Raw genomic sequence first — 26,831 nt, forward strand, 5'->3', positions numbered from 1 at the left:
ATTGCCTGTGGAACTCCCTGCCATGAGAAGTTCATTATGACTCTCTCCAGGCTTTGTTAGATAATTAAGGTAGGCTGTTGGTCTCCAGGCTTAGAGCTCTCAGTGGTGTACTGTCCTGTGCAATATATTTCAATCTGCAGGACTTGGCTCCAACTTCGAAGTGGTTAGTTACAGAATCTGATGTTTCTAATTTCTTTACCACTTTAACTTTTGTAATATGTCCTGAGCATTGCTATTACAACAGAAAAGCAAGATATAAACACATTATTTTGATAAGGAACATAGGACTAGTTAAATGTAGAGTTCAAATATATGTCCAAAAACTCAATTCAATATTACTACAGTAACATGAGCACAGTAGTCCAAGTGGAGAACTTTTTCCTCTTGTCCTTTCTTGTCCGTCAGTACCAAACAGCCAGAATGCAGATAAGCCACGCTATGCCGGAGGCTATTCCCAATGATCCCAAAAGCTTTGGGAATGCTTTTGTTGACAATACAACAGGCAAAAATCAGAAGGACCTCTGAAGCTCCACTGTGCATGCAAACCTTCCCAGTGTTGGCTGCTGGCCACTATTTAGAACAGGGCTGCTTTGGAGCACCAAGCGAACATACAGTCTTGGAGCCAAATGCTCCTTTTTGCAAACAGAAAGGCTCTTCCAGCCATGGAAAGCTTTTGATCCAGAGGAGGGCTCCAACTGGAGAAAGGTAGGGAGGAGACTGCTGCTGATTCCCTCCTTGCTCTACAGAAGATTTTCAGAAGATACAGAAGACATAGGCAAGTAGGCAAAATCAGCATAGGTTGCCTCGCTTTCTGTTGGTGAGAGCAAAGTCTGAATCCAAGCCAATGGTTATTAAACAAGGGACTGCAACTCTAAAATCTTCAGAGGTACATGAAAATAGAGACAATTTCATTAGAAGCTTATCCTAATAATATGCTTAAATTAATAACTGTGGCTAGCAGAACTTACCACAGTAATATTATATAATAGCTAACTGTTCCTTTTAGCTTTTTAAAAAACTAACTATAGCTCAAACTTTTCCAACCATACTCAATATATGAAGAACTGAATCTGAAATGTCAGTTTGCAAATCTTGATCTTCAAGTTCTGAAAGTTGGAGGATAAAGTACCAACTAGATACTGGTGCCAGTTTTTTCACATGATAGTCTGTTTCTTAATAGTGTACACATAATTTCTGGCCAACAACCAGTTTCTTTCAAATGGCATAGAAGACTGACAAATACAATACAAGCAAGAGCAGTATAACAAGTTGCATGCTACTAACCCTAACCCTAAATATACCTGCCATTGCTTATATTTCTAGTAATTTCTAATTTTAAACAAATTGCATTTAAAAATACACATTGACTTGAACTCTCTGAATGGATGAGGAACCTCCGAAACTGCAGCATTCTTGAGACTTGGTAGTTGTGATCATGATCCATGGGAGGGATACTACTAACAGTCCAACGAAACAGAATGCAAGTATAATAAATGTATTTTAAAGGGCATATTGCGTCAATATAAAGTAAGGAAGGGCAGCAGTAACAACAGGCTGAATCCAGATTAAAGTTTCAATTTCATGCACATTTTCCAGGAATAGATCCCATTGAATTCAGTGAAACCTACTGTTGAAAACACATCTAGATATGATAATAAATGAAAAATATATGCTGATTAAATAAGGTATTGCTCTAAACAATATGAGGCCTGGTAATGTGAACCAGTATGGTGATATGTAGTAGGACTAGTAGTAGAAAGATGTAGGTTCAAACCATGGTTCAAACCATCACTTAGCCATGAAGCTCACTGGGTCAGTCACCTTCTTTCAGCTTACACTACCTTAATCCCTGCAATTTGTTACTCATACAAAAATACCTGGAAACCACCTATGAAGCTGTGAGGTCCTGAGATGAAGGGCAGCGTTTAGTAGATAAACAAATATAACAAATACATCCTGACAAAGCTAATGAAATATGAGTGATTTTAATTAAATGTGCTTGGCATGAGCATCACTAACCTTTTCATGGATATAGGCTAAGCCATCCAAAATTTCCCGGAAAAGCCTCCAAAGGCGGCTGGTATCTTCATAAAGGCCTTGGTCAATGGTATCTCGTAAGGTGCTTCTTTCACAATATTCCATCTTTGAATGCAGCACAAAGAAACACAGTTGCAAAAGAGGAAATTGCACCCTCCTAATGGTTATGCTTCATTCTGGACACACAGTGCTATCATCACTGTATGTAACAATTACTGTTCTGCTTTGTAGACTACCCTTTTCTTCAGTGCAGAAGTATAGTATAGGGGTGGTATAGAAATGAAATAAATAATATTAATAATTAGTATGTGGGATTTTAATATTTGTTATGAACAGGATATATTGTGCAAACTGAACATATTATTAGGCAGTAAGCTTTTGAGATGGGGCAAGACAGATCTCTCTATCCAGTTTCTTGTTGTATTTTATGGACTCTTTTATTGTATTACTAATTTTCATGTAATATACACCACCCAGACTGCCCAAAATTGGGCATACATTGTGGTATATAAATTTAAAAATGAATGAATGAATGCTTTTGAAATTCATTCAAAGTAAGTGAGGTATGTAACACACTTTTAAAAAGCACCTGGATTCATCCATACTCACATTATAGAGAACACAGTGGGATATGCTCTGAAGCCATACATTTTATGCCTGATAAAGATAATAAGGATTTCACCAGTAACCTTACCCTGCAAGCTCCTAACTTTGAATGCTGAACTTTCTGACCAAGAAAAAAGATTATTCACATATGTAATTATGCATAAGCAGCTCCCTCTAGTTAGTCCAACAAATTCTAACCTGAATGTACAGATGGTGCACAGTCTGAATCATCGACATTCCATCCTCTTCACTAGGACTGTCCTTTTCCTTGCCGTCTTCATCCTGTGTCACAGAAACATATAAATGCAAATATAGGATGCAAACAAAGGTCTCCAAATACAAATACAAACCCAGATTCAGATACCAACCCCATTATGCAGCCTTTCTCAACCTTTTTACATTGGTGGAATTCTTGAAATAATTTTCATGTCTTAGGAAGTCCCTGCATAAAAATCGTAGCAATGTGCTATTTATTTCAATTTTGCTGCACTTGTTTCCAATTAATTTAAACATTATTTAGTATTATGCTATTAAGATTATTGATACAATCAAATAACTTGTATGTTTGTATTATAAACACACACGTGAGATTGTGAAAGTATGATGTTTAATTTTACAATCTCTAGTGAAAGCCCCAGTCACCAATCAAGACCTTTCAGGGAACCCCAGCTGAGAAAGGCTGCTTTAATCTGACAAAATACTTTAATCATCAACAGGTTTAGTATGTTTGCTCATTAAAGCCAGAAAGCATAGCTTGCTTTAGTGGCTAGGAAGTTGGAGTTATGGGTTCTAGTGCCCATGCTGCCATGAGCCCACTGGGTAACTTTGAGCCAGTCACTGATATTTAGTTTAGCCTACCACACAGGGTTCTTACAAGGATTACCAGAAAAGATGATTGTGTACCTTGAAGAAAAGGAGGGATGTAAATGTAGTAAGTTAAAATTATATGACTAGTCAACTGACCAACATGCCAATCCTAGGATTGCTGGAATGAGGCAGCAGCCGTATTAACTGTCTCTCTTTACATCTGGTTTCTCCTGTGATTTGCAGCTTATAAGGTAAGTGTAGGCAAAGAAAGATGATAAATGTTGCATTGGCCACTTTACAATAATAGTTGTACCACATGAACTGTATCAATACCTCCAACATAAGTTTTATTACAGGAAAATGTAATATATAGTTTTATATTTACCACCACAGCATTTTTACTGTTGTCTTCTTCATGATCAAAAATTATATCACTTTCAGAGTCTGCTGCTGGCCTAAAGCAACAATGAAAAATGGAAAAATCAAAGTCTGAAAACAATGCTTTCCAAACTATGTTCTACAAACATAGATGCTTACTGGATGTTTTACAAGGTAGCATTACATAATAACATGTTGAGATTGAAGTTTTAATTGATCTTGCACAATGCTTTTTGTTTACTGATCGTGTAAACATGTATTTTCTTGTGGGTTTGTTTTAACTACATTACAAACCACTCTGGAACAGATGTTATGATGGGTGGTAACTTAATGCAAGAAAATAATCATGAAAGATAAGATGCTCAAAACACAGTTTATCTTTCATTAAAGTTGATGTCTAGCATTGAACAGGGTGGCTAGAGCCCTGAAAAAAATGAGTCATGAAATTGCAAAACTAGGCATTTCTCAGATTTTGCAATGATTTGTTTGTGTTTAACAGTAGCTGTTTGTCTCAGGAAATCACAACCCACAATTATATCAATAACATGATAGTATGGGCTTATACCTAACAAAAGGAATTATAGGTATATAGCTGAGCATGGAAAACAAAAGTAGTAGGTGAGAAAGAAAGCACAGATACATAATCATGCAATCCTAAGTATGCCAGGTCAGAAGCAAGTCCCACTGTGTTCAGTACTGGATACTCCTAGGGTAAGTCTGTACAGATATGTGACCTTAATGTTAGCTATCAAAATTCCTGAGATAGCTCATAGTGCAAAAGATTCTGTAGCTTATCCTGACATTTTTCTTCATCAAAGTCTGACCTGACGTTTGATTTACCTTGCTTGTAATATACAATATTATAAGTACCAGTAACAGAATGAATCCTACTCCATTTTGAGCTTGATAATCCTCTAGTTGAAAACATGTACATACTAGTACACTAATATACTTTTGGTCACTTCCTTGTTCTCACTAGACCACAAACCATGCACACACCCTCTTGTAGTAACAATGAACCAACTTTCCGTGCTCTGACAGGTTATTATGAGTCTCATTTCAACATTAAGAGGCATCCCATTCAATTCCATCTCTTTCAAAACCAGTTAATGCCAGTGTGTCTATTAGCAGTGGCAATATCAAGTTATGGTTTGTGAGCCGCCCCGAGGCTTATTTATAAGTCCCATGAATGAATGAATGAATGAATGAATGAATGAGAGAGAGAGAGAGAGAGAGAGAGAGAGAGAGAGAGAGAGAGAGAGAGAGAGAAAGTTGCATGATATTTCAATGCCTGACTTGCAAGCATAGACACATCCAGATCAAAGATCTCAGACAATTTCTGCATCACCTCATACACAATTGTTTACAATGCAGGAATCAGAATTCAGCTGCAGTAAAGTCCAGCACACCTAGAGGGTGCAAGGTTGTGTTGCACATGCCTGGCTTAATTAACCTTAAGAAGACTTCTGATGAGTTTCAAATATTAGCAGGTGTATGGTAACAGAACAAAAGAAGAAAATCAATACCTAAAACCTACCCTGGCTTGGATCAAGAGTTATAGTGAACCAAACTTTGCTCCAAGGAAGTGGGAAAAGGAAACTGCAGATGCTTTCTCCCAGTTCCTGTAAATTTTATCCCAGTTCATAATGTTTTGAGGATCCTCAACAACAATCTAAAAAGTGGTGTGGATAGGATAGGGTGGAAGCTGCAGAGGGAATAAGCTAAAATCATTGCTGACCCTGTCCTTTTATCAGTAGAAGCCTCCACTAGACTGCAGCCCCTTCCACAAATAAGAGAATCTTGACATGAATGGGAGGGCAACTCAAAATCTAATCTATTGACAATAAATGTTCTGGGATGGAAAGGGTAATACCCCATGTCCCCTACTCACAAGAATGACTGTGAAAATACTCCTCCGCCATCATCGTCGTCATCATCATCGCTGGATTCTTGATCAGCTGCACTGAACCTGGCACTTGATGATCTCTCACATGAAGTGCTCCACTCCACTGAACTGGTCAGAACGGGAGGAGGGGCATTTGCTTCTATGTCATCCATGGATTCCTCTTCAGTTTTCCCATTCAGAGCCAGTTTCTCAGATGCTTTTTTCTCTTCGGTGGTTTCTGATGCCAGATCATTACGCAAAGGCCTTTCATGTTTCTCTATCCATGCATTGTAATACCGTACAATGTTCTCATGGTTCAGACGTGACAGCAACGTCACTTCCCCTTTAATTCTTCGAAACTGCTTGCTTGAGGGATTTATGTGAATGCGCTTTACTGCATAGCAGCAGCCATCCAGCTTGTTCTGGACCTGATCATTGAAAATATGACATGATCAATGTTTCAATCAAAATCTCACAGCTCTGTTCCTTCTGGGCAGTACATCCAGTCTCACCCAAAAAAGTTCTGCTGAGCAATGCTATATTATTTATCATGCGCGCACTTACTGTTTTGCTATAAACTACTATATAGAATGATCATTTACATTACTGTTTACACATGATAATCACAGGAAGATCACAGATCAAAATGTTTTTCGTACCTTAATGACTGCTCCAAAGGCTCCTTTACCAAGTAGTTGTAACTCTTCAAACTCAGTGTAATAACGGGAAAATTGCCTCTGTGTCTCCGTGAAGAATATATCACTTGCAAGCTGACTACTAGGAATAACAGTTTCAAGATCATCTATTCCTGCTGAATCTGAAACGGAAAAAAAAAATAATGAGGGACACACCTATCGGCTGAAAGCTTTTTGCTCATACAGGCATTTAAATATTGTGCGTGCGCACACACACACACATCTATATACATTAGCTGGATGAAACAGTTACAATGGTTGTGTTGATGTTTAGGTTTATGCTTTATACATCTTATCAAATGTATTATTGCTGTGCATACCATCTTGAAATTCTTTTTTTTATGAAGGTACCACTATATATTGTCCTGCTAGTTCAATACAATGGCTTTACACTTTGGCTTTCTTCAGTACCCAAAGTATATGAACATTTTTGGGAAAAGGATTAAAACTTAGTTGACTTTTAAGATTAACAATTAAAACTTTTTTGAAAGAGCTTGAACTTTCATAGGTTTCAACTTCCTTACATGTTAAAGTGGGACAGTGGGTGATATTCTGCAGCTATTTGTTGTCATTCAATGGATATATTTTCACTTTTATTTTTGAATACAACTGAATTCATCTTAGGACTTCACTTTCTGCCTTTGTGAATATTTTAAGGCTGCCATGATGGGAGGCTATGGGTGTGGGCTCAGGCATGTTTGCAAATAGTTAAGAGATAAATACCCATTAAATTAATATGTTCCATGCTAGGAAATAGTCTTTGCAGGAGATATGTGAAATAAAAATTATCCTCTGATGTTATACAGGCAAGTATGTTATTATATAACTTTACTTGTTATAATTTGTTATTGTTAGAAATTACAGTCTTGTATAGTTCTCTCAAAGAAAATGTTCAGATTAAAAAATAAGCATATATCAAAAGCTAGAACAACTTCAAACAATGGTCTTATAATACTGAGAAGCATTTTATAGTAATGTATTAGATCTGTTGATTAATACTTAAGCAGTATCCAAGCTATCTGAATACACTTTGCTTTTACATACACAATTATGTGTTGATTCTCCATAACTAATATACTAACATTTTAGAAACTGTTGAATTATTTACCATATGGGCTCTCTTCTATTACAGGTATTTTCAATTGCGGTGGGTTTAGAAAATCATGGTGTAACAACTGTTGAGGGCTCCATCGTTCTTTATCTTCCAGGCAAACACACCTGAACAGAACCAAAATAATATGAGTGTAAAATTGGTATCAGTCAACAGATCAGGTATTTCTAATGTCTGTGTTATAATTTTGCAACTAAGGCTGTACCATTAAGTAAGCTAGTATGATGTCCTCCTGGATCAACATCTGTTAGTAACGAGATATTCAGGGATAGTAGAGTTCTGGAGAAATCAAAATTAGCGTAATCCCCCCATAATGTGTCAGTTTATTCAGATAATGACCATATCACATTTAGCACCTTAAAATCACAACAGTGTACCACACAGTAAATGTTTAGCATAGGAACAGGCAATGCTGAACAGATTCCCCCCTTTCTTCTGCATACCACTGAAAATCTGATGGACAGCTCTGGGGAACCCCCTAGAATAGAGTGAGGAAATGGGGGCCTAGCAGAAGAAGTGGATGACCTCTTATGCAAATGGAAGTCTGCTCAAATGACAGTGGATGTTGCCCACAATACACAATGACCAATATGACTTCACAGCAGAAATGCAGAAGCTCTTTGAGCCTGAGAGCCAAATTCTCAGGGGTCATATTCCAATGGCATGTGGGGATGAAACAAAAAGGAGCCAAGCCAAAAATGTGAAATATAATAGTATATTTGAGTTTAAAGTTCTTAGTGCCAGTTACTAAGCTTCAAGAAAGACAAAAACCTGCACAGAAACCAAGAAGCTACCAATTGAACAGTGGTCAGAAGAAGAGTAAGTGGGCATAGCCCTCTGTGGAATCTGTGAGAGCAAGACTGGAATCCTTGGAAGACCAAATGTGGCCCCTATGTCTGAGGTTCTGGGCCCAGCTTAACAGTCCTGTATTGGTTAAAAATTTCAACCAATAATCCTCTGTGAGCCTATTTACTAAGATGTTGTTTAGGTAAAAAGCCTCACAGAAAATAAGTGCACACTGAAGTACTCAAAGCTTATTTCCAAAATAATTTGGAAGCAGGAAGGATCAAGCAGAGACTTGGACAGGACAATAAAGGATGGATAAGAAGATCCTTTTTATGGTTCCAATCTGAATTATTTTCATGCCTACAAGCAGAAAGTATGAAAGGAAGTGAAATACTCTTTGAAGTATTCAATAGTCCTCTCATTGCTAAATAAGAAGCTCGTCTCTTTGGCCATCTTGAATTAATATGGTAAAACATTTGAAGTTTTTCTGGATGCACAGACTCAACCAGGACACATAAACAGTTTCCTTGGCTTGTAATCCTTGAGAGTTCATTGATGTTAAAATGACTATGAACACCACTGCTGGAATCCCCATCTTAATTAAACATAAATCATAGGCATGTGGGTTATTTATTTGTAATTTTATGAGGTAGAAAATGAGAAATGTACATACTTTTTCAAAAAGTCTTGAAAATCAGCAGCCAAATCGCTTGGAATTGTGACTGGATATTCCTTAGTGATATGCCCCTGGCTGAGAGCCAACAGCAACAAGCCCAAGCACCATACATCGCCTTTCTTCCCTGGTTTGTTTGGCAAAGCATCATTGCTAAATCGAACCCTGGTTTGCTCAAATACATCCTCTTTACAGATATCTGCCAAGCGTTTGGAAATACTGTAGTCTGTCACCTTGATATTTCCTTCAGTATCCACCAGAATGCTGGAAGCACTCAAAACCTTGTGAACCACTGAATTACTATGCAAGTATTCAAGGGCTGATAAAAGCTGGGTTGTGTAATGACGCAGCTGATCCACAGGAAGAGGAATCTCTTTATCCAAATACATGGAGAGGCTGGATCCACTAATGTGCTCCACCAAAATGTCTACTACGATCGAATCACTGTGCTCTTTAAAGTTCATAGATAGGTAACGGACTATGTTGGGATGATTTAACTTCACGAGAGAGCTGAATTCAGTTTCTGCTCCCTGAATCTGTTCAAAACAAACAGGAATAGTGAATTTTTCCCAAGTTAACAATTTAGTTATCACCTCTCATTAAAAGGGCCTTCCATATCAGACACTGTACAAGTTCATGTAGAGTCAGTAAAGGAAGATGAAAATAGGACACAGGTTGCTCACTTATAAACAAACCCAACACTCTGCAAAATGCTTCACTAGGATCTGGATGGTGGGATAGAAGGTGACAGAATTTTGGTCATGGCCATGTGATGGCTGTAAGACATATGGCATTAAACCTAAAGTTTAATAGGTGGAACTTTAATTTAAGTTCCACCTATTAAATACTGAAAACCCAACCTTCTTCTCCAAGTTTCTTAGCAAACGCTTGCTACAGAACCTACTAGCTTCTTCCTTACTATTATACCAAAGCTATCCAGAGAAGTTTCTAGATTTATTGTTTAAATCTCAATCAGTTTATCACTATTTTCATATAGCACATTTCTGATGCCTAGTGCTCCAAGACTGTTCTAGTATTCATGTTTCAAGAGCGCCTATCCTCTACCACATGAATGTAAGGTTAAACATAATGCACATGAAAGTGCTGTTACCTGTTTTTTGCATTTCTCAACTTTTTCCTTTTCCTGACTTGTGAGAAATTTTCCCATTTTCTTTTGCCACTTAAGTACCCATTCATGCACAAAGACAAAGTTGCCAGTGCACAGCTCCAAAGCATTGTAGACTGATTTACCAAGCTGTTCATCTTTTTCTATAAACAGAAATATGGATAAAGGTATTGATGAATAGTTTTATAATTCCAAGACCATTACAAAAATTAATTTGTTCCAAGTTTTCATCAACATGTCTTTTCAGCATCAATTTGCTTAATACACACACATGGGAGTGAGTGTTCACCAACAATATTTCCAACAACATTTTCAGTGGTAGACTAAAAATGCTGGGTAAGCAGTGTAAAAATACCTTGTATGGAAGGTTACTTAATAAAATCTTAATGTTCTTAATGTTCACAGTCCAAATAAAGGGCTGCCAGTTGAAGTTTGAGGCAGATTCAAAGTGCCGGTTGTTGTTGATAGTCGCGAAGTCGTGTCTGACCCATCACAACCCCATGGACAACATTCCTCCAGGCTTTCCTGTCCTCCACCATCTCGGAGTCCACTTAAGCTCATACCAACTGCTTCAGTGACTCCATCTAACCACCTCATTCTCTGCCGTCCGCTTCTTCTTTTGCCATCTACTGTTCCCAGCATTAGACTCTTCTCCAGGGAGTCCTTCCTTCTCATTAGGTGGCCAAAGTATTTGAGTTTCATCTTCAGTATCTGGCCTTCTAAAGAGCAGTCCAAGTTGATCTCCTCTAGGACTGACCGGTTTGATCACCTTGCTGTCCAAGGGACTCACAGGAGTCTCTGCCAGCACCACAATTCAAAGGCCTCAATTCTTCGGTGCTCAGCCTTCCTTATGGTCCAACTTTCACAGCCATATATTGTAACTGGGAAAACCATAGCCTTGACTATACGCACTTCTGTTGGCAGGGTGTCTCTGCTTTTTAGTATGCTGCCTAGATTTGCCATAGCTTTCCTGAGTGGTCTAGTGCTGGGATATGATTTAGGTCATATCTGAGTGGCCTAGTGCTTTTCCCTACTTTCTTCAATTTAAGCCTAAATTTTGCAACAAGAAGCTCATGATCTGAGCCACAGTCAGCTCCTGGTCTAGTTTTTACTGACTCTATAGAGATTCTCCATCTTTGGCTGCAGAGCACATAGTCAATTTGATTTCTGTGTTGACAGAGAAATGTGTACACATGTCCATGTGCAGAGTCGTCTCTTGGGTTGTTGGAAAAGAGTGTTTGATATGACCATCGTATTTTCTTGACAAAATTCTACCAGTCTGTGCCCTGCTTCATTTTGTATTCCAAGGCCAAACTTGCCTCTTATTCCAGTTATCTTTTGGCTTCCTATTTTAGCATTCCAATCCCCCATGATGATAAGGACAACATTTTTTGGTGTTAATTCTAGAAGGTGTTATAGGCCTTCACAGAACCGGTCAACTTCAGCCTCTTCAGCACCAGTGGTTGGGGCATAGACTTGGACTACTGTGATGTTGAATAGTTTGCCTTGGATTCAAACTGAGATCATTCGGTCATTTTGGAGATTGTATCCCAGTACTGCTTTTCCTACTCTTTTATTGACTATGAAGGCTACTCCATTTCTTCTGAGGGATGCTTGGCCGCAGTAGTATACCTGATGGTCATCTGAATTAAATTCACCCATTCCTGTCCATTTTAGTTCACTGATTCCTAAGATGTTGATGTTCAGTCTTGTCATCTCTTGTTTGACCACATCCAGCTTGCCTTGATTCATGGATCTTACATTCCAGGTTCCAATGGAGTATAGATTTTTACAGCATTGGACTCTCCTTTCACCACCAGATACATCGGCAACTGAGTGTCCTTTCGACTTTGACCCAGTCGCTTCATTCTTTCTGGCGCTACTAGTACTAGCCCTCTGCTCTTCCCCAATAGCATATTGGACACCTTCCGACCTGAGGGGCTCATCTTCCGGTGTCATATCTTTTTGCCTTTTGGTACTGTTCATGGGGTTTTCATGGCAAAGATACTGCAGTGGGTTGCCCATTTCCTTCTCCAATGGATGTTTTGTCAGAGCTCTCTGCTATGTGCAAGATTTTAATAAATAGAAAAGTATCATGGGTGGCCCTGCACAGCACAGCTCATAGCTTCATTGAGCTACACAAGCCCCTTCGCCACGACAAGGCAATGATCCATGAAGTGCCGGTACTAACATTCAAAGCTCTAAATGGCTTGGGACCAGGTTATCTCAAGGACTGCCTCATCCTATCTGTACCTACCCAGACCCTGAGATCTGGGAGCTCCTGGGGAGCTCTTCAGGGTTCTTTTCTGGGAGACCCTTCCAAAGAAAGGGCCTTTTTGGTTGTGTCACCCCAGGTGTGGAATGAGGTGTGGAAAGAGGTATGCCTGGCACATACTTTGTATTCTTTTCAGTGCCTGGCGAAGACCTTTTTATTGTCTCAGCATTTTAACAGTTTAATATTTAACTTCATTTTTAATATTGCATTTTACTCTGTACTGCTGCTATGCTGATTCCATTCCTAGTGTGATTTTGTTGTTTTAAGTTGATTTTATCTTATATGTGTGTTTGTGTGTTTTAAATCTTTCTTAACTTTTGTTAACCACCCAGGGATCCTTGGTATAAAAATGAAATAATTAAATAAGGACTCATGTGCAAATGGTAGGAAGCTGTGTAAAATGCCACAGCTTTGTTGCCTATTATCACAAATGTTTTCCACTACTAGTTTAAAATGTGGCTTGTCTCTTTAGCATCCAGAACTGCTAAAACAGAAACATACTAGCAAAGCACTAGCTACCTCTGTGGCTCTTTTCTCTCCATACAAGGAGAATTTGTTCCTGGAATCTGTCCACTGTGTGATAAACAATAGTGATTTGCTTTCTTTGATGGTGGTAGTTGTCTTTTGTTGTCATGCCACTCCTGTTCAGCCTGTATTCCTACAGCTAAGTCTTGTGTTTTCCATTTCCTTGCCATTAGGGTTTCTTTTTTATTTAATCTTTAAACATGTTCAGTGTTCAAACTGTTCTTGTTACTATAACTAAAGAAAGCCACCATGATACTTTTCTATTTATTAAAACCTTGCACAGCTGATAGCTCAATAGCTAAGAACTATTGATGTTTTTTTCATAAAAAAATCAATAAATGTTCCAGGGTTTACATGCACTCTAAACCTCTGGATCTTGCAGAACGATTGTCACAGCCCAGCTATCCTAATTTGTTGCTAACAATGCACTGAGGACATATATTGAAGGGTGCTTAAATTAAGAAATCTCACATCTGGAAATAATAAGATACATGTAATGGTAAAATAAAGAGATGAAGGGAGTGGTACCTTCAAAATATTAAGTTATGAACTGCACATTTTAGCTTCCTCCTTATATTTCACATATAAGACCATTTTATTCCCTAGACCTTTAAAAGAAAACTTTTACTATCCTCACATTTCCATCTGTAAAAATAAACAAATGCAACAAAAGCTCTTATATATAGTAATTGTTCCACATACCTATGCACTTTCCTTTGTGTACTTTAAGCTGACCACTGCCACTCGTGTTGAAATGAAGAACTTCAGAAGATCCTGGAGAATCATCACTACTGCACATAGAATATTGCCGCTCTCTCCTGCAAAGCAAACAAACGGATTGAGTTGCTCATATATACTCAGTAAATATTTTTCAATAAACTTAAAATGCCAACCTAAGTCAGCCTTCTTTAACCTGTTTCTCTCCAGTTGTGTTGAACTACAATTCCCATCATCCTCAGTCAGTACGACTAATAGGATATTCTACACATGTTGCAATCATAATGTTAAGTTCCTGCATCCAACTGTATTTGGTTCAGTGACAATTGAAATTAATGTTTAAAGGAAATAAAACTGCCATTGTTAGTGTACAGAAGCAAAAAGAAACCTACCACTATACTCTTCTTTTTTATTAAAACTGTATAGATGATAGCTTCAATGACTTCAATGAATGAGTAGCCATCATTTTGACAGTATTTTTCTGCCTTTCAGATAGCAGTTTGCTATGCTGCATAATCTCAATAAAAGACCCATGTTTATATACATTCAAACTCACTCACTCTGTATTTTTAAAGCTGGTCCACAAGGTTATTTTTTCCTAATCCATACTTACCAGAATTTTACAACAGTTGTATGAAAAAGTACAGAAAAGTGAACAAATTGGTCCACTCATCTAGCAACTGTGAGATGGGATGTACACACATGCAACTGAATAGAACACTCCCAATCCATTCAGGGGAACAGCGATACATACTTCGAACGCCCTGTAGAATGTGCACGATGTTTATTGTTCCCCGCATGTTCTGTTGCACCTCCATTTAAACTGGCAGTGTTTTTGTTCCCTGCAGCTTCTCTACTGGTACAGATGTCCTGGTTTGTCAAGGCGGCATTTTCCAAATGTTCCTGAAAATACAGAAAGAGGTGCTGAAACTCCCTCCAGGGCATCTGAATCCACAGGCCAAGGAGGGCCCAAATGTCCACAGTTCCTCAAATGACCACACCACCTTCCTCACATGCTTCCACTTCCTTTCCAGTACCACAATTATTTTGTTGGTTTTCCAGCTTTTGTCTGGTTTGAGTCTTGCCCTATAAAGCAGAAACAAGTCTGCCAAGACGTTTTTTGCCAGCAGTAAAAACTTTAAGCTTTTTTTTCACATTTTGTTTCCTTCTAATTTTGTTTTTAGCTTGCCCCTTACTTCTCCCTGCTTGCCATTGGAAACGGAAAATTAAATTCAGACCTTGGGCTGCTGCTTTAATTAGCTCAATACATAAGGTTGGTGATGGGAAAGCAGTATGTCCTTTAAAGCATGACTCTTTTCCTTGGGTTATTACTCATGATGTCAGGACGGTCTCTGTGAAGAGCACTGGTCACGACAAACTCACTACTTGAGATAGCAGACAGCAGTACTTATACATAGGTAATTCCTTGTGCAAGTAGACTGAAAATTATCACATTAAAGTGCATAATCATACCAAGATAAAGTAAAACCAACTAATTCTACATGAAATGGGACCAAGCGAAAACTGATACGAACACTTCCTGCTAGTGAAAAAAGGGATTTGGGGAAGCAGTACAGAGAATCACAAAAGTCATAGAGTTTGATCCCAAGGCCTGCCTCTCCACTAGAGATGCATGAGGAATTTGATGTGTGTGTACATGTGTATGGGGGGTAATCTATGGATTTTCACAGTTTGCCCCCCCCCCCCCCCCCGATTTCAGTTGACCATTCTTTTGCTGACAGCAGCTCACTATGGTGCTAGCTAAGCCATTTCCAAGACAGGCTGTGATTTGTACATTTAAAAAAAGAACAGCTAAGGAAACTCGATTGCCACAAAACCTGATTGGCTTCCACAAAGCATATGCTTCTCATGTGATTTGAGAATTCATGTGCTTGTTGGAAGCTGATTTTCAGAAAATGTGCAAAATACTGTGATCTGAGATAATAGCAAAAATAGCACAATTTGCTTAGTGTTTCAAAAAATATGCAAACTGCAGCCCATCTTAGAGATGGGAGTCCATGGAAAAATCCCAACTTAGACCACTTCTAGTCATTAGATCAGAAGCAGGCAAGAAATCTACTGCATTCAAAGAGCCAGATTTCCCAGCATTGGTACATCACAACTTTCTGCAATGTAAGCCCCGCCCCCAACACATTTGCACAAAGAACCAGAATTCAGCTGAATGGAGGGCAGTAATTTCCTCCAGTTCTCCCTTTCCATTGCAGCTTCCAGTGCTGCTTTTCCTACTGTTCCCCAGTACACCTCAATAGTCTGGAACAGTACAAGGGCAATGTATGTCAGCAAGATTAGGGACCTTTAAGCATTGGATAGATCAATACAGATTCTGTGAAATCCACTGAAAATTTGGTACATATAAATTGCAAGCAAGCATCCAAAAGGAACTGGTCCTCTCCCCCCAATCCTGTACATCTTGCAATATATAACAAAGGACAGAAAGGGTTGACAAACAACTCAATTGTCAGCCACAGAAGTACTGAACATGCATACCGGCCACCAAACTTTGATTTCTGTTTGGAGGTTTTTAAACCAGATGACTAAATTGTTTAACCAAAATTTGGAGACTGCAAGCAAATCCAAGCCATTGCTACAAAACTTTAAAGCAGGGATAGGAAACCTATGGCCTGTGAGGACTCCTCATCTGAGCTGGCAACTTCTTTTGATGGCCCCACCTGGTCTGCCTGGGTGAGAACAGCTCTTTAACCTGCTCTGCTCTCTGATGGGAGAGAAGTGCTTTTCCCTGTGGAGCACTGAAAAGCAGATGGCCCACTTAGTGAAATTTCTGACTACTTTATCTGTGGCACCTCCCAGCATTTGCTGTGCGTATACCTAGGAACATCTGCAAATGGAATGTGGTTCTCAGGACAAAAAAACTGCTCTACATTAAATCTGATTGGACCCCTTCTCAGAGAAATGTATTTTTATTTTGCATACTTGTAGGCTCCAAAATGAGATGACACAATTTTTGAAGTATTTTACAGAGTTTTAATTATTAATGAAGAATTATGCACATATTTCTTATATTCTGGCATCAGAACAAAGATTTTTTAAAAATACCTGCTTTGCCATTTCTTTCCTTTTTCTTTCTTTCTTTTCTTCTTCTCTTTTCTGAATCTCATCAAGAATTTCACGTTGCTGCAATAGATACTACGCTTATCTTATTTCAGTAGAGTGAAAAGACTTTGAACTTAAAAAAACAGTTAATAAAAAAACTTAATGAAAAAAAGTTTCACCCATTGCATATGCAGACAGTTTTAGAGAGCAATCCCGGCATCACTGGGGGCAAGGGGCATCAGAGGGTACTTTGGATTCTCACATCTGTACTCAGGTTCTCAGCACTCCAATCTGCCTCCTTGCCTCATAGCTGGTGTGGAAAGAAGCGGATCAGATGCCTCTCTGACATCAGAAGCTTGACCTTAGGGAGGAGGGTCATGGGCATTCTGGGCAGTGGGAGGAGACTGAAAAGGCCAGGATACAAACTATTCTATGTCTTTGTAGCCTTCTTCCCTCCTCCTCAGAAGAGCCACAGCTAGATGGCTTGAAACTGTCATCTAGGAAAATGTAGAGCAGATAGTGTGGATAGCTGGTGATCACCTCTACCATCCTGTTTGCGCAGGATGCTTGTAAGCTTCTGAGTTTGGGAGGTTTAAACATTGAGGGCAAAGCCCATAGGATAGTGCTCTTAGACAATGAAAAAAGCTGAAAAGAGGATGGAAGGCAAAATTTAGTTTCAGAGAATATTGCTGTGGAAGGAGGAATACATATGCTCCTAAGTTACATGCTAAAAACAGGTTACTACAGAAATGATGCATGAAACAGTACTGGGTAGAGAACCTTAACGAGGTTCAACAGATCAACTTAAACCTTCTTCCTTACAAAGCAAACAGAAATAACATGAACACATTTTGGACAAACGTGAGCTAGATCTACAGGCAGTCATAAAAATATACTCACCAGTTCACTAGAGATAAGTGAGCCCAGTCCTCTAGTGAGCAGCATAGCCAGCACAGATCTCATTTCCACCACAACTTTTGAACAGGTAAGAAACAGCAAGAGAAATGCCTGGGGTTTTGTTCTGTTTTGCTTTTACTTTTTACATACCTTACCCAAATGAGAACAGGTTATGCCTCTCTCTCAAGACCTCTGTATATGCCAAAAGACTCCTAGCAGCAGTATGGATTGATGGTAACCACAGATATTGGTGGCTAGGAAATTGAGCCAACATTTGTGGGCCTTTGTATACATGCTTAGCAGGTCATTACTTATTTTAAAATACACAGGATCATGGCCATCCATCTCCCCATATCAAGCCAAATTTTAATCTTGGTGAAAATTCAAACAGAACTTGAGACACAACTTGACAAGGCTCTCAAGGTTGTTTCATGCACCTCCTCTCCCTTTTAACTTCACACAACCTTGTCAGGCAGTTAGGCCTAGTACAAAGTCAACCAGTGGACCTCAAGGCTGAGTGGAGACATGAACCTGATTCTCCCAAGTCTCAACCCAAACCTCTAAACCTGACAGTACACTGGCTCCTATATGCAAACAGAGAGTTACCGGATACATGCGCAACCCTTATTCTACAATCTTAATTGAAGAACAGTTTTAATAGCTCCGGAGTACAGACAGAGGTTGTCTGGCTGTTCATATGTAGAAGGGGGCTGGGTGGGACAGAAATATGAGAAGCTCTCACCATTTCCTCTTCTTTCCTCTTAAGATCCTGAATTCGCTGCTGTTCTTCCTGGGCTAGCCTTTCCTGTTCTTTTTGTTGATTCTTCAGCATTTCTTCATGGAATGATTTTGAAGGGGGTTTATTGTAGTCATTGAGAAATGACTGTATATAATCTGCCAGTTCGAAGATCATCACCTGGATAGCAATGGCAAAAGTAAAATCTGATGCATTTAGATTAAGTATCAATCATAATTGCACTTATTTGAGGAACTTACTACTGATCTCAGTGGAACACTAATTTTTTATTTTTAAGCTGGCTAGCAGGAGCAGTCCATGCCAAAAGCTGCTTGGGACCTCTTTTTGCATGTAGTTTGGTGCTAAGAATTCCAACTGCTTCTGCTGTATGCACACTTTTGAGACTGAAAACAGCCATGCATAAAAACCATTCTAATGTTATATTGATAATAACAAATCATGTTGGTAAAAGAAGAGTTTCAAAATAATATCTTAGCAATGCCTTTAAAAATGGAACAGTAAAAAAGGAAGCATTTATTTTTTAAAAGACACAACTAATCAGAAACCTCTACTTGACAGCATTCAAGTTCATCATTCAGAAATGTATATGGTGCACTATTAATGGTATTCTATCAGAATGAAGACAAATGATGATGACATTTTAAGAATACCAGTGAAAGGGAGAACTTGATCCATCTGCCTTGTGAATAAAATCTGAACTCACATTAATCTGAGAACAGATAATCAAGATTTACAAAGTATAAGGTCATTATTACAGTTCTGCTCTGCAGAAGATACTATGATTTAAATTGTAATTGCAGATATTAAGATCACATTATCCAAGGAAAGGACAAATTGCATTTCTCACTATAGAAAAACCACTTTTGCTTTCGACTGGCTGAAAAAATGTAGACAGATGGGGCAGCTAGTTGATCAAAGATAAGGTTTCTGTATACTTCTTTGCAATATAAGAATGCATTAGTTTTGCAGAATAGTTAGCAGAATCCAGGTGGCAGTTAATAAGGCAAGGTTCCCCTGCATGCCACAGCAATAGCCTAGAAGCTGCTTGTAGGATAGCTCTTTCCCTATGTGTGCTTACCTCTTGATTTCTAAATTCCCATGGCAAAAAAAAAAAAAAAAAAAAGGGAGATGGAGATCAATGCAAACTTAATTGCAAACACTTAAAGGTGTTAGGGCACACCTTTCCAGGCACCCCCAAAATAATTGTATATGAATAATCTGTAAATATTTGCTACAGAAAACAACGGTGCATTTCCATCTACTGTGTTAATTTGAACAAAGTTAAATGTTACCTGTTTATTTCACATAGCAATGAAGATCTTTCAGTTATAACATTTAGATATTGTTGGTATGATGTGATGGTTATATTACACATTTATACCATATCTTTCCACTTTCATGATGAAGAAAACTAGCAAAACCATCTAAGAAAACCACTAAGAGCCTCAGAATAGTAAAGAATAACACTAGGATACTAACTTGCAAATTATCTGAAAAAAGTAAAACTATCTGTGTTGAACATAATATCCAAAATCTATTAAGCCAACCAAGAGGATCACAAAACATGTATTACCAAAATATTATCATCATCATCATCATCATATTTCTATGCCGCCCCTTGCCGAAACCTCGGGGCGGCTTACAACACAATAAAATACATTGAAATACAATAGAACATAATAAATTACCATTAAATACAAAAATACAAAAAATACACTGAGTTACAAATATAAAATTAAAATTATCAGGATAAAATAAGTAAATAAAAATATAGGAGGAGAAAAGAGAAGGAAGAAGAAGTTGCCCTGGCCAGATCATATGTTTTAACAATTAAAATGATGTTTAAATAAAAAGGTCTTTACCTGGCGCTGAAAAACCAGTAACGATGGTGCCAGGCGGACCTCTTTGGGGAGTGAATTCCATAGGTTGGGCGCCACCACAGAGAAAGCCCTCCTCCGAGTACTTACTCTCCTAATTTCTTTCATGGAGGGTTCCCGGAGAAGGGACTCTCCCACAGATCTCAAAGGGCGATCGGGCATATACGGATGTAAGCGCTCGTTCAGGTAGCCAGGACCCAAGCCGTTTAGGGCTTTATAGGTCATAATCAACACCTTGAATTGGGCCCGGGCTTCAATGGGAAGCCAGTGAAGCTGACGGAGGACTGGAGTCATGTGAGCATAACGCCCTGTCCCCGTCAGCAACCTGGCAGCTCTATTTTGCACCAATTGAAGTGTTCGGACCGTCTTCAGGGGAAGCCCCACGTAAAGCGTGTTACAGAAGTCTAGGCGGGAAGTCACCAGCGCGTGTGTCACCGTCGCCAGGCAGTCGTACTCCAGGTAGGGGCGCAGCTGATTTATCAGCCGAAGCTGAAGGAAGGCGTTCCTCGCCACCGCTGTCACCTGAGCTTACAAAGAAAGCTCCGGGTCGAGGAGTACTCCTAAGCTGCGGACCTTATCCCTAAGAGGGAGTGTTGCACCATTCAGGACCAGGTCAAATCCACCCTCTCCGAAACCCAATCCGCCAACCAACAGGACCTCCGTCTTGTCTGGGTTGAGTTTCAGTTTATTGGCCCTCATCCATTCCCTTACCTTGGCCAAGCACCGGTTCAGCACAGCCACTGCCTCACCTGGATTAGTGGAAAACGAGAGGTAGAGCTGGGTATCATCAGCGTATTGATGATTCCGCAGCCCACACCTCCTGATGACCTCTCCCAGCGGTTTCATATAGATGTTAAATAGCAGAGGGGATAGAATGGAGCCCTGTAGTACTCCATGGCATAACTGCCATGATGTAGAGACATGGTCCCCCAGCACTACCTTCTGGAATCGACCGTTGAGATAGGAGTGGAACCACTGCAAAGCAGTGCCTCCAACCCCCAATCCCACAAGCCTATCCAGAAGGATACCATGGTCGATGGTATCGAAAGCCGCCGAGAGGTCCAGAAGAACCAACAGGGATGCACTCCCCCTGTCCTTCTCCCTGCACAGGTCATCGTACAGGGCGACCAAGGCAGATTCAGTACTGTACCCGGGTCTGAAGCCCGACTGAAAAGGATCCAGATAATCAGTTTCATCCAAGAGTGCTTGGAGTTGTCCCGCCACCACTCGCTCCAACACCTTGCCCAGAAACGGGATGTTGGCCACAGGTCTATAGTTAGTGGCCATCTCTGGATCCAGTGACGCTTTCTTCAGGACCAGTCGTATTACCGCCTCCTTTAAAGGGGCAGGCACTCGACCCTCCCTCAGAGAAGCATTAACCACTTCCAAGATCCAGGTCCCAATCCCGTGCTTGGAGTTATTTATTAACCAAGACGGGCAAGGATCCAATAGGCAAGTGGTGGGACGTACTCGTCCAAGCACCTTGTCCACATCATCGGGCCGCAATAATTGAAATTCCTCCAATAATTTTGGACCAGACGGTAGCATTGGCGACTCCTCAGAGACCTCTGATTCATTAGTGGAGTCCAGCTCGTGACGAATCTGAGCGATTTTCTCCCTGAAATGCCTGGCAAAGTCGTCACAGCGGGCCTTTGAGGGTGGCATTGGATCTTCCTTAGGACCCGGGCGAACCAGGCCTTGTACCACTCGAAAAAGCTCCGCCAGACGGCATTGTGAGGAGGCAATGGAAGCGGAAAAAAACTTCTTTTCGCCGCCTTCACCGCCACAGCATAGGCCCGATAGTGGGCTCTCAAGTGTGTTCGGTCAGATTCATCCCGTGATTTCCTCCACCTACGCTTTAGTTGTCTCCCAACCTGCTTCATTGCCCGCAATTCAGGTGTATACCAAGGGGAAGAGCGGACTCTGCCCGGTGGGAGAGGACGCTTGGGAGCGATCGTGTCCACAGCCCTGGTCATCTCTCCGTTCCACAGTTCGACCAGAGCCTCGACAGGAGCACCAGTCTTGTCAGCCGGAAACTCCCCCAGGGCCTTCAGGAATCCATCCGGATCTATCCGGCTCCGGGGGCGGGCCCATACAATCGGGTCCGCACTCTTATAGAGGGAGAGGCCGCTCTCGAGCACAAACCTCACCAGGAGGTGATCTGACCATGACAGGGGAGTCAAACATAAGTTCCTCACCCTCAGGTCATCCTCTTCCTGCCCCGTCATGAATACCAGGTCCAGAGTGTGTACACGTTCATGGGTTGGGCCAATGACGTGTTGAGACAGGCCCATGGCCAAAATACTACCAAAATATTACCAAAAAACTTGCCCCTGGAGGCAGGGGGACGACAAGAACAACAATCACATACATACAAATTAACAAGTATAGCAAAGTATTTATTGGTTGGCAAAATGAAATAACTGTGAAGTCCTACACCAGCTTGTAGATCTTCTTGGAAAATGAGTGTCGTAACACTGAGGCCACAACTGGGAAGGCTTCGTTTTGCCTCCTCTCAGCTCCCCAGGCTTAGCTTTACAATTAGTGGAGATCCATGTAATGTCTACTCACTCAATGACACAATGCTAATACATATACTGCATGCAATGGGGTAGATTCATACTAAGTCATTACTACCTTTCAGTCCCATTGATTTCAATGGTAATTATGGTTAAAGTTTGACTAAACTCAGCTCTATTCCAGCATTCCTTATCTATGTGAGTTAAATACATGGGGAGGTCAAACATTTATTTATTTATTTAAAGCATTTTTATGCCGCCCCCTTTGCAACAAGCCTCGGGGTGGCTTACAAAGCAAATAAACAAATATTGAATAAAACTTTAAAATGCTAGAACCACACCCTCCTCATACATTTCCCTCTACACATGGAGAACCACCTTCTGAAAAGGAAAACCTACTCTACACATGGACAGTCTCCATGTATTCTGGAATAATGGAAAATCATTATGGTCTGTTACTTCATGTAAGCTTCTGTCTCTTCATACCCATATAGAGCCTTTATCTCTAGTCTAAATGGGTATGGATATGCTCAGACCTTATAAGAAAGGTATTGCACGGCCTCAACCTAAGGAAGTAGGTGCTTGTCAAACTCATTTAGAGCATAAGAAAACATATGACAAAACTTGTTTCCAACAATGTAAGACATATTAGGGCTACCATCCTAGGATGGTCTCTATTTTCATTGAGTTCCGATAAGGTCAGTTGAGTTCAGACAGTCCTGCAGGATGTCATGATTAACAAAAAAGAGAACTCATGGTTTAAAATTCACAACTGTCAGTAGAAGCTGAGGTTCTCAACACAATCTCTCAGGTTCTTGATATGTACACAACACAGCACGTCAGACTCCACTTGACAAGCCACATGCGTGTTGCTCAATATTGAAGGCAAAATTAACAAGCTTACCTCTCCGCAACGCTCTTTTGCCAGTTCCTCTAGCCTGGATTTTAACAAGTTGATGGTTTCATTTGATAAACCCTTTGCATTTTTAAGTTCAATTTCTGGAACGCTACAGGAAAGAAATTATTCACAAGAGAGGAGATGCATATGTAAGTTATATAACAGCATTGCACTCCATCATTCAAATAAATAATCCTACTTCAAAAGTGTAAATAATTTAAAGGACTTATATGCCACCATTTAGTGCCCTCTCCTCAATATAACCAACTTCAGTCAAAAGCTTTTTTTAAAAAAAATGAGAGGAATCCACAGTAAATTAGTGTTCTGTAGGAGTCCAGAGCAGCTTGCAAACAAGCTAATTTTGATGTCTGGGTGTTCTGTAGCCACTACAGATACCCTCCCCTCTTCTTTGGCACTACACTGTTTGTGGAGAGGAAGGGGTGAAAACATATTCTGATATCCCAAAGTTGCTACCTATGCTTTAGGGCAAAACCCTCTCAACCTAGCTTACTTAAAAAGGATAAAACATTCTGTTTACAAAATACAACAGAAGTTAAAATATTTCAAGAATACACAGCCCCCCTCATAATACAACTCACAAAAGAAATAGAAGACAATATTAGCATATCATAATTAAAAATAGTGTAGAATAAAAGGGGTTTTCTAAGCCTGTTCAAGAGACGGTATTGAAGGGGTCAAATATGAGGAGTTCTGCAAATATGCAGTCAATGAAAAGACTGTTTCTAGCACTTGCCAGACTGAAGCAATTTGTCAATGTCTAGGCATGTATACGGTATCATATACGCATAGGCATGTGAACCCTCAATAAACATTCAGCTGACTGCATTCTGTACTAGTTGAAGCTAATGAGCTGTCTTTAAAAGTGTCCTTACTAGAGTGTATTGCAGTAATCTGGTCTGCATCAGTAACTGAGGCTAGGTCTGCCTTCCCAAGTTTGATTTACAACTCAAGTGTTAGCCTAGTTTGGTAAAGGCATAAGCCACAATTCTACAGAGAATGCTGAGTTCAGGAAAACCCTGAAAATGTGAACTTGGTCCTTTAGGGAAAATACAATCCTATCCAATACGTCTTCCATTCAGAGCAACTGATTTCTCTACCAACTGTACCTCTGGCTTATCTGGATTAAGCTCCAGATTGTTTACCCTAGGCATCCAAGGAAATTTGAAGGAGAAAAATTTGTGAAGTTGCGAGTGTTAGTGAGGGAGGGCAATCTGGATAAGATGAATAGCTAAGGAGGGAGAAAGGGTTACAGAGCTCTGCATAAAGGACCCAATCAGGCTTCCTGTTCCTACTCTAGTGTAAAAAGAAAAAAAAAGACATATCTGCCACCTTCATCTTTTGGTCCTAAGGCCCAGCTGAGGAGATACCACTGGTGCCTGTGTAAACATTACACGTTTTGTAATGTTTACAAAATGATTCATTTTGAATCATTCATTTTCTGTTCATTTGGTACAAGAAACTTCTGTAATCTCAACAAGTCGTCTGCCACCTTGACCTGAAGTTGGCAATCTTCATCATTACTTTGGTTATCCCATGCATTGAGAAGCATGATTTGAATAGATTTAGACAGATAAAACCCTTTCCATATCTCATTTTAGTATTTCTAACAGGTAAGAACACATTCAGTTTAAATAACAACAAAAACTGTGCAGGTGTGCTCTTTTTCTAATTAGTAAAGTACAGTATATATTTATTATTTACTTACATATCAGGATAGGTTTGTGGACATCTGACTCGCAGGTCAACTTTAGCATAGACTTCATGGTCACCGGCTAAGCCCTGAGGTCGCAAAACTAGATTGATTTCTGTAGAACACCGTACCTGAAATATTTAAAAACCACAACCAGAGAGTTAATTCTTATATTGAAGGAAAGCAACTGAGAGCCTGGGTTGTCAATAAAGCCCTCACAAGCTGCCTATTTGCATCCAGCATATGTATTAGATAACAAGGCTGTTGCTTTCTTCTGTTGTTATTCTCACTGAGAAGGATGCAATTAGAAGAACCCTTTATTCAGGAGAGCTTTTGGCCTAGACAGGGGCTTTTGGCCTTGGTTCAATGTAAAATATGGCTCATTTGAAATACAGTCACCAAACAAATTAGGGAACAGTGTGAACAGTTATAGAACATTCCAAGGTTCAGGGCAAATCAGTAAATCACCATCACATAATAAAATGTCGATCATTATGACAGATATACTGCAGAAATGTGTATAAGACTGAACAGATTGGTTGAGTGGGGGAGAATGTGCAATGTCCGTCTCTCTCATTGTGCATCCTCTGTAGAAGCCTGCAGTGAGTGACTGGGTTCGCACAGTAACAGTGGCTTGTCATGGCCTATTTAAGTCACAAAGAGCTGCAGCATTCCTCTAGAACCCGCACATTAACCACAATCCATGGGGTCAGATGTCACAACAAGCCACAGTTGCAGCCTGAATATTTAAAATGGCTGCATGCACAGCAACCATGCAAACTGACCCAGTGAACCAGGAAACACAGTTGTTGCAATAGTGTCCTCAAATGCATTCCTTTACTTTTAACAGTAAGGTTAAAAGTAACAGTCAATATCAATCATTCACATATGGGATAGTACCAAGAATGTGGGGGTGAGCGTTTCCTCACTTATATCTCCAGAATGAAAATAAATCATACCCTTATTTTCAATTCTGGGTAGCTTCTCTTCATCTGCCTAAACCAAATTCAGCTTCTTGGTTGAATGGATAGTCATGCTATTTTAAATAAATCTCCTAATGTGTTGTTGGTAATTTAGAACAAAGCAAGCTGTCAGTATTTTTAAAATAATAAAAGTAACTCTGTTTAATCACAGCTGCTGTAAACATTCACAAAAAGACAGACTACAAGCTTCAATGGAGTTAATCAATGTAATCTAATCAAATATAGGTTTTAAGCAAAGGTGGGACTGACAAGAGATAAAGCTCTTGAAGCCTATTGTGGTATATCTGTGAAGTATTTTCACCCTTCAAGAAACAAACTTACTTTCTAGTCTGTACCCAAAGCAAACTGTTTCAAACTGCAATTTCTCTGTAAAAGGCAAAATGGCCCACATTCTTCAGGTGGTTCAACCTGCCCCTGCTGTCCATTGTTGTGATTGTGAAATACATAAATTGATCAAATCAATCATTTAAAAGCCAGAAAGGTTTTGAAAAATGAT

The 26,831-nt window shown here is 39.7% G+C and overlaps 1 protein-coding gene across 4 annotated transcripts in view; it reads right to left on the reverse strand.

Annotated features, from left to right (window-relative positions):
* The window catches only part of EIF2AK4 (eukaryotic translation initiation factor 2 alpha kinase 4), a 59,895-nt gene that overhangs the window by 29,686 nt on the left and 3,378 nt on the right, over window positions 1-26,831 (reverse strand). For 2 of the 4 annotated variants that reach the window (XR_006415269.1, XM_044435721.1), the window contains exons 2-15: window positions 25,368-25,483; window positions 23,648-23,750; window positions 18,333-18,506; window positions 16,697-16,774; window positions 14,376-14,524; window positions 13,607-13,722; window positions 10,090-10,247; window positions 8,979-9,514; window positions 7,517-7,626; window positions 6,373-6,530; window positions 5,720-6,141; window positions 3,836-3,905; window positions 2,842-2,925; window positions 2,020-2,142 (exon numbers count right to left, since the gene is read on the reverse strand). Coding sequence is in view for 3 of the 4 variants with exons in the window: in XM_044435721.1 (XP_044291656.1) it covers window positions 2,020-2,142; window positions 2,842-2,925; window positions 3,836-3,905; window positions 5,720-6,141; window positions 6,373-6,530; window positions 7,517-7,626; window positions 8,979-9,514; window positions 10,090-10,247; window positions 13,607-13,722; window positions 14,376-14,524; window positions 16,697-16,774; window positions 18,333-18,506; window positions 23,648-23,750; window positions 25,368-25,483 (2,397 nt within the window). In the remaining variant the exon portion in view is untranslated. Of the gene's footprint in view, window positions 1-2,019; window positions 2,143-2,841; window positions 2,926-3,835; window positions 3,906-5,719; window positions 6,142-6,372; window positions 6,531-7,516; window positions 7,627-8,978; window positions 9,515-10,089; window positions 10,248-13,606; window positions 13,723-14,375; window positions 14,525-16,696; window positions 16,775-17,593; window positions 17,668-18,332; window positions 18,507-23,647; window positions 23,751-25,367; window positions 25,484-26,831 lie in introns of those variants that run through there. The other 2 variants (XM_044435722.1, XM_044435723.1) reach the window with 2 other exon arrangements.

The sequence above is a fragment of the Varanus komodoensis genome, unplaced genomic scaffold (genome assembly GCF_004798865.1).
Source record: "Varanus komodoensis strain SLA01 unplaced genomic scaffold, ASM479886v1 scaffold3, whole genome shotgun sequence".
Classification (NCBI taxonomy): Eukaryota; Metazoa; Chordata; class Lepidosauria; order Squamata; family Varanidae; genus Varanus; species Varanus komodoensis.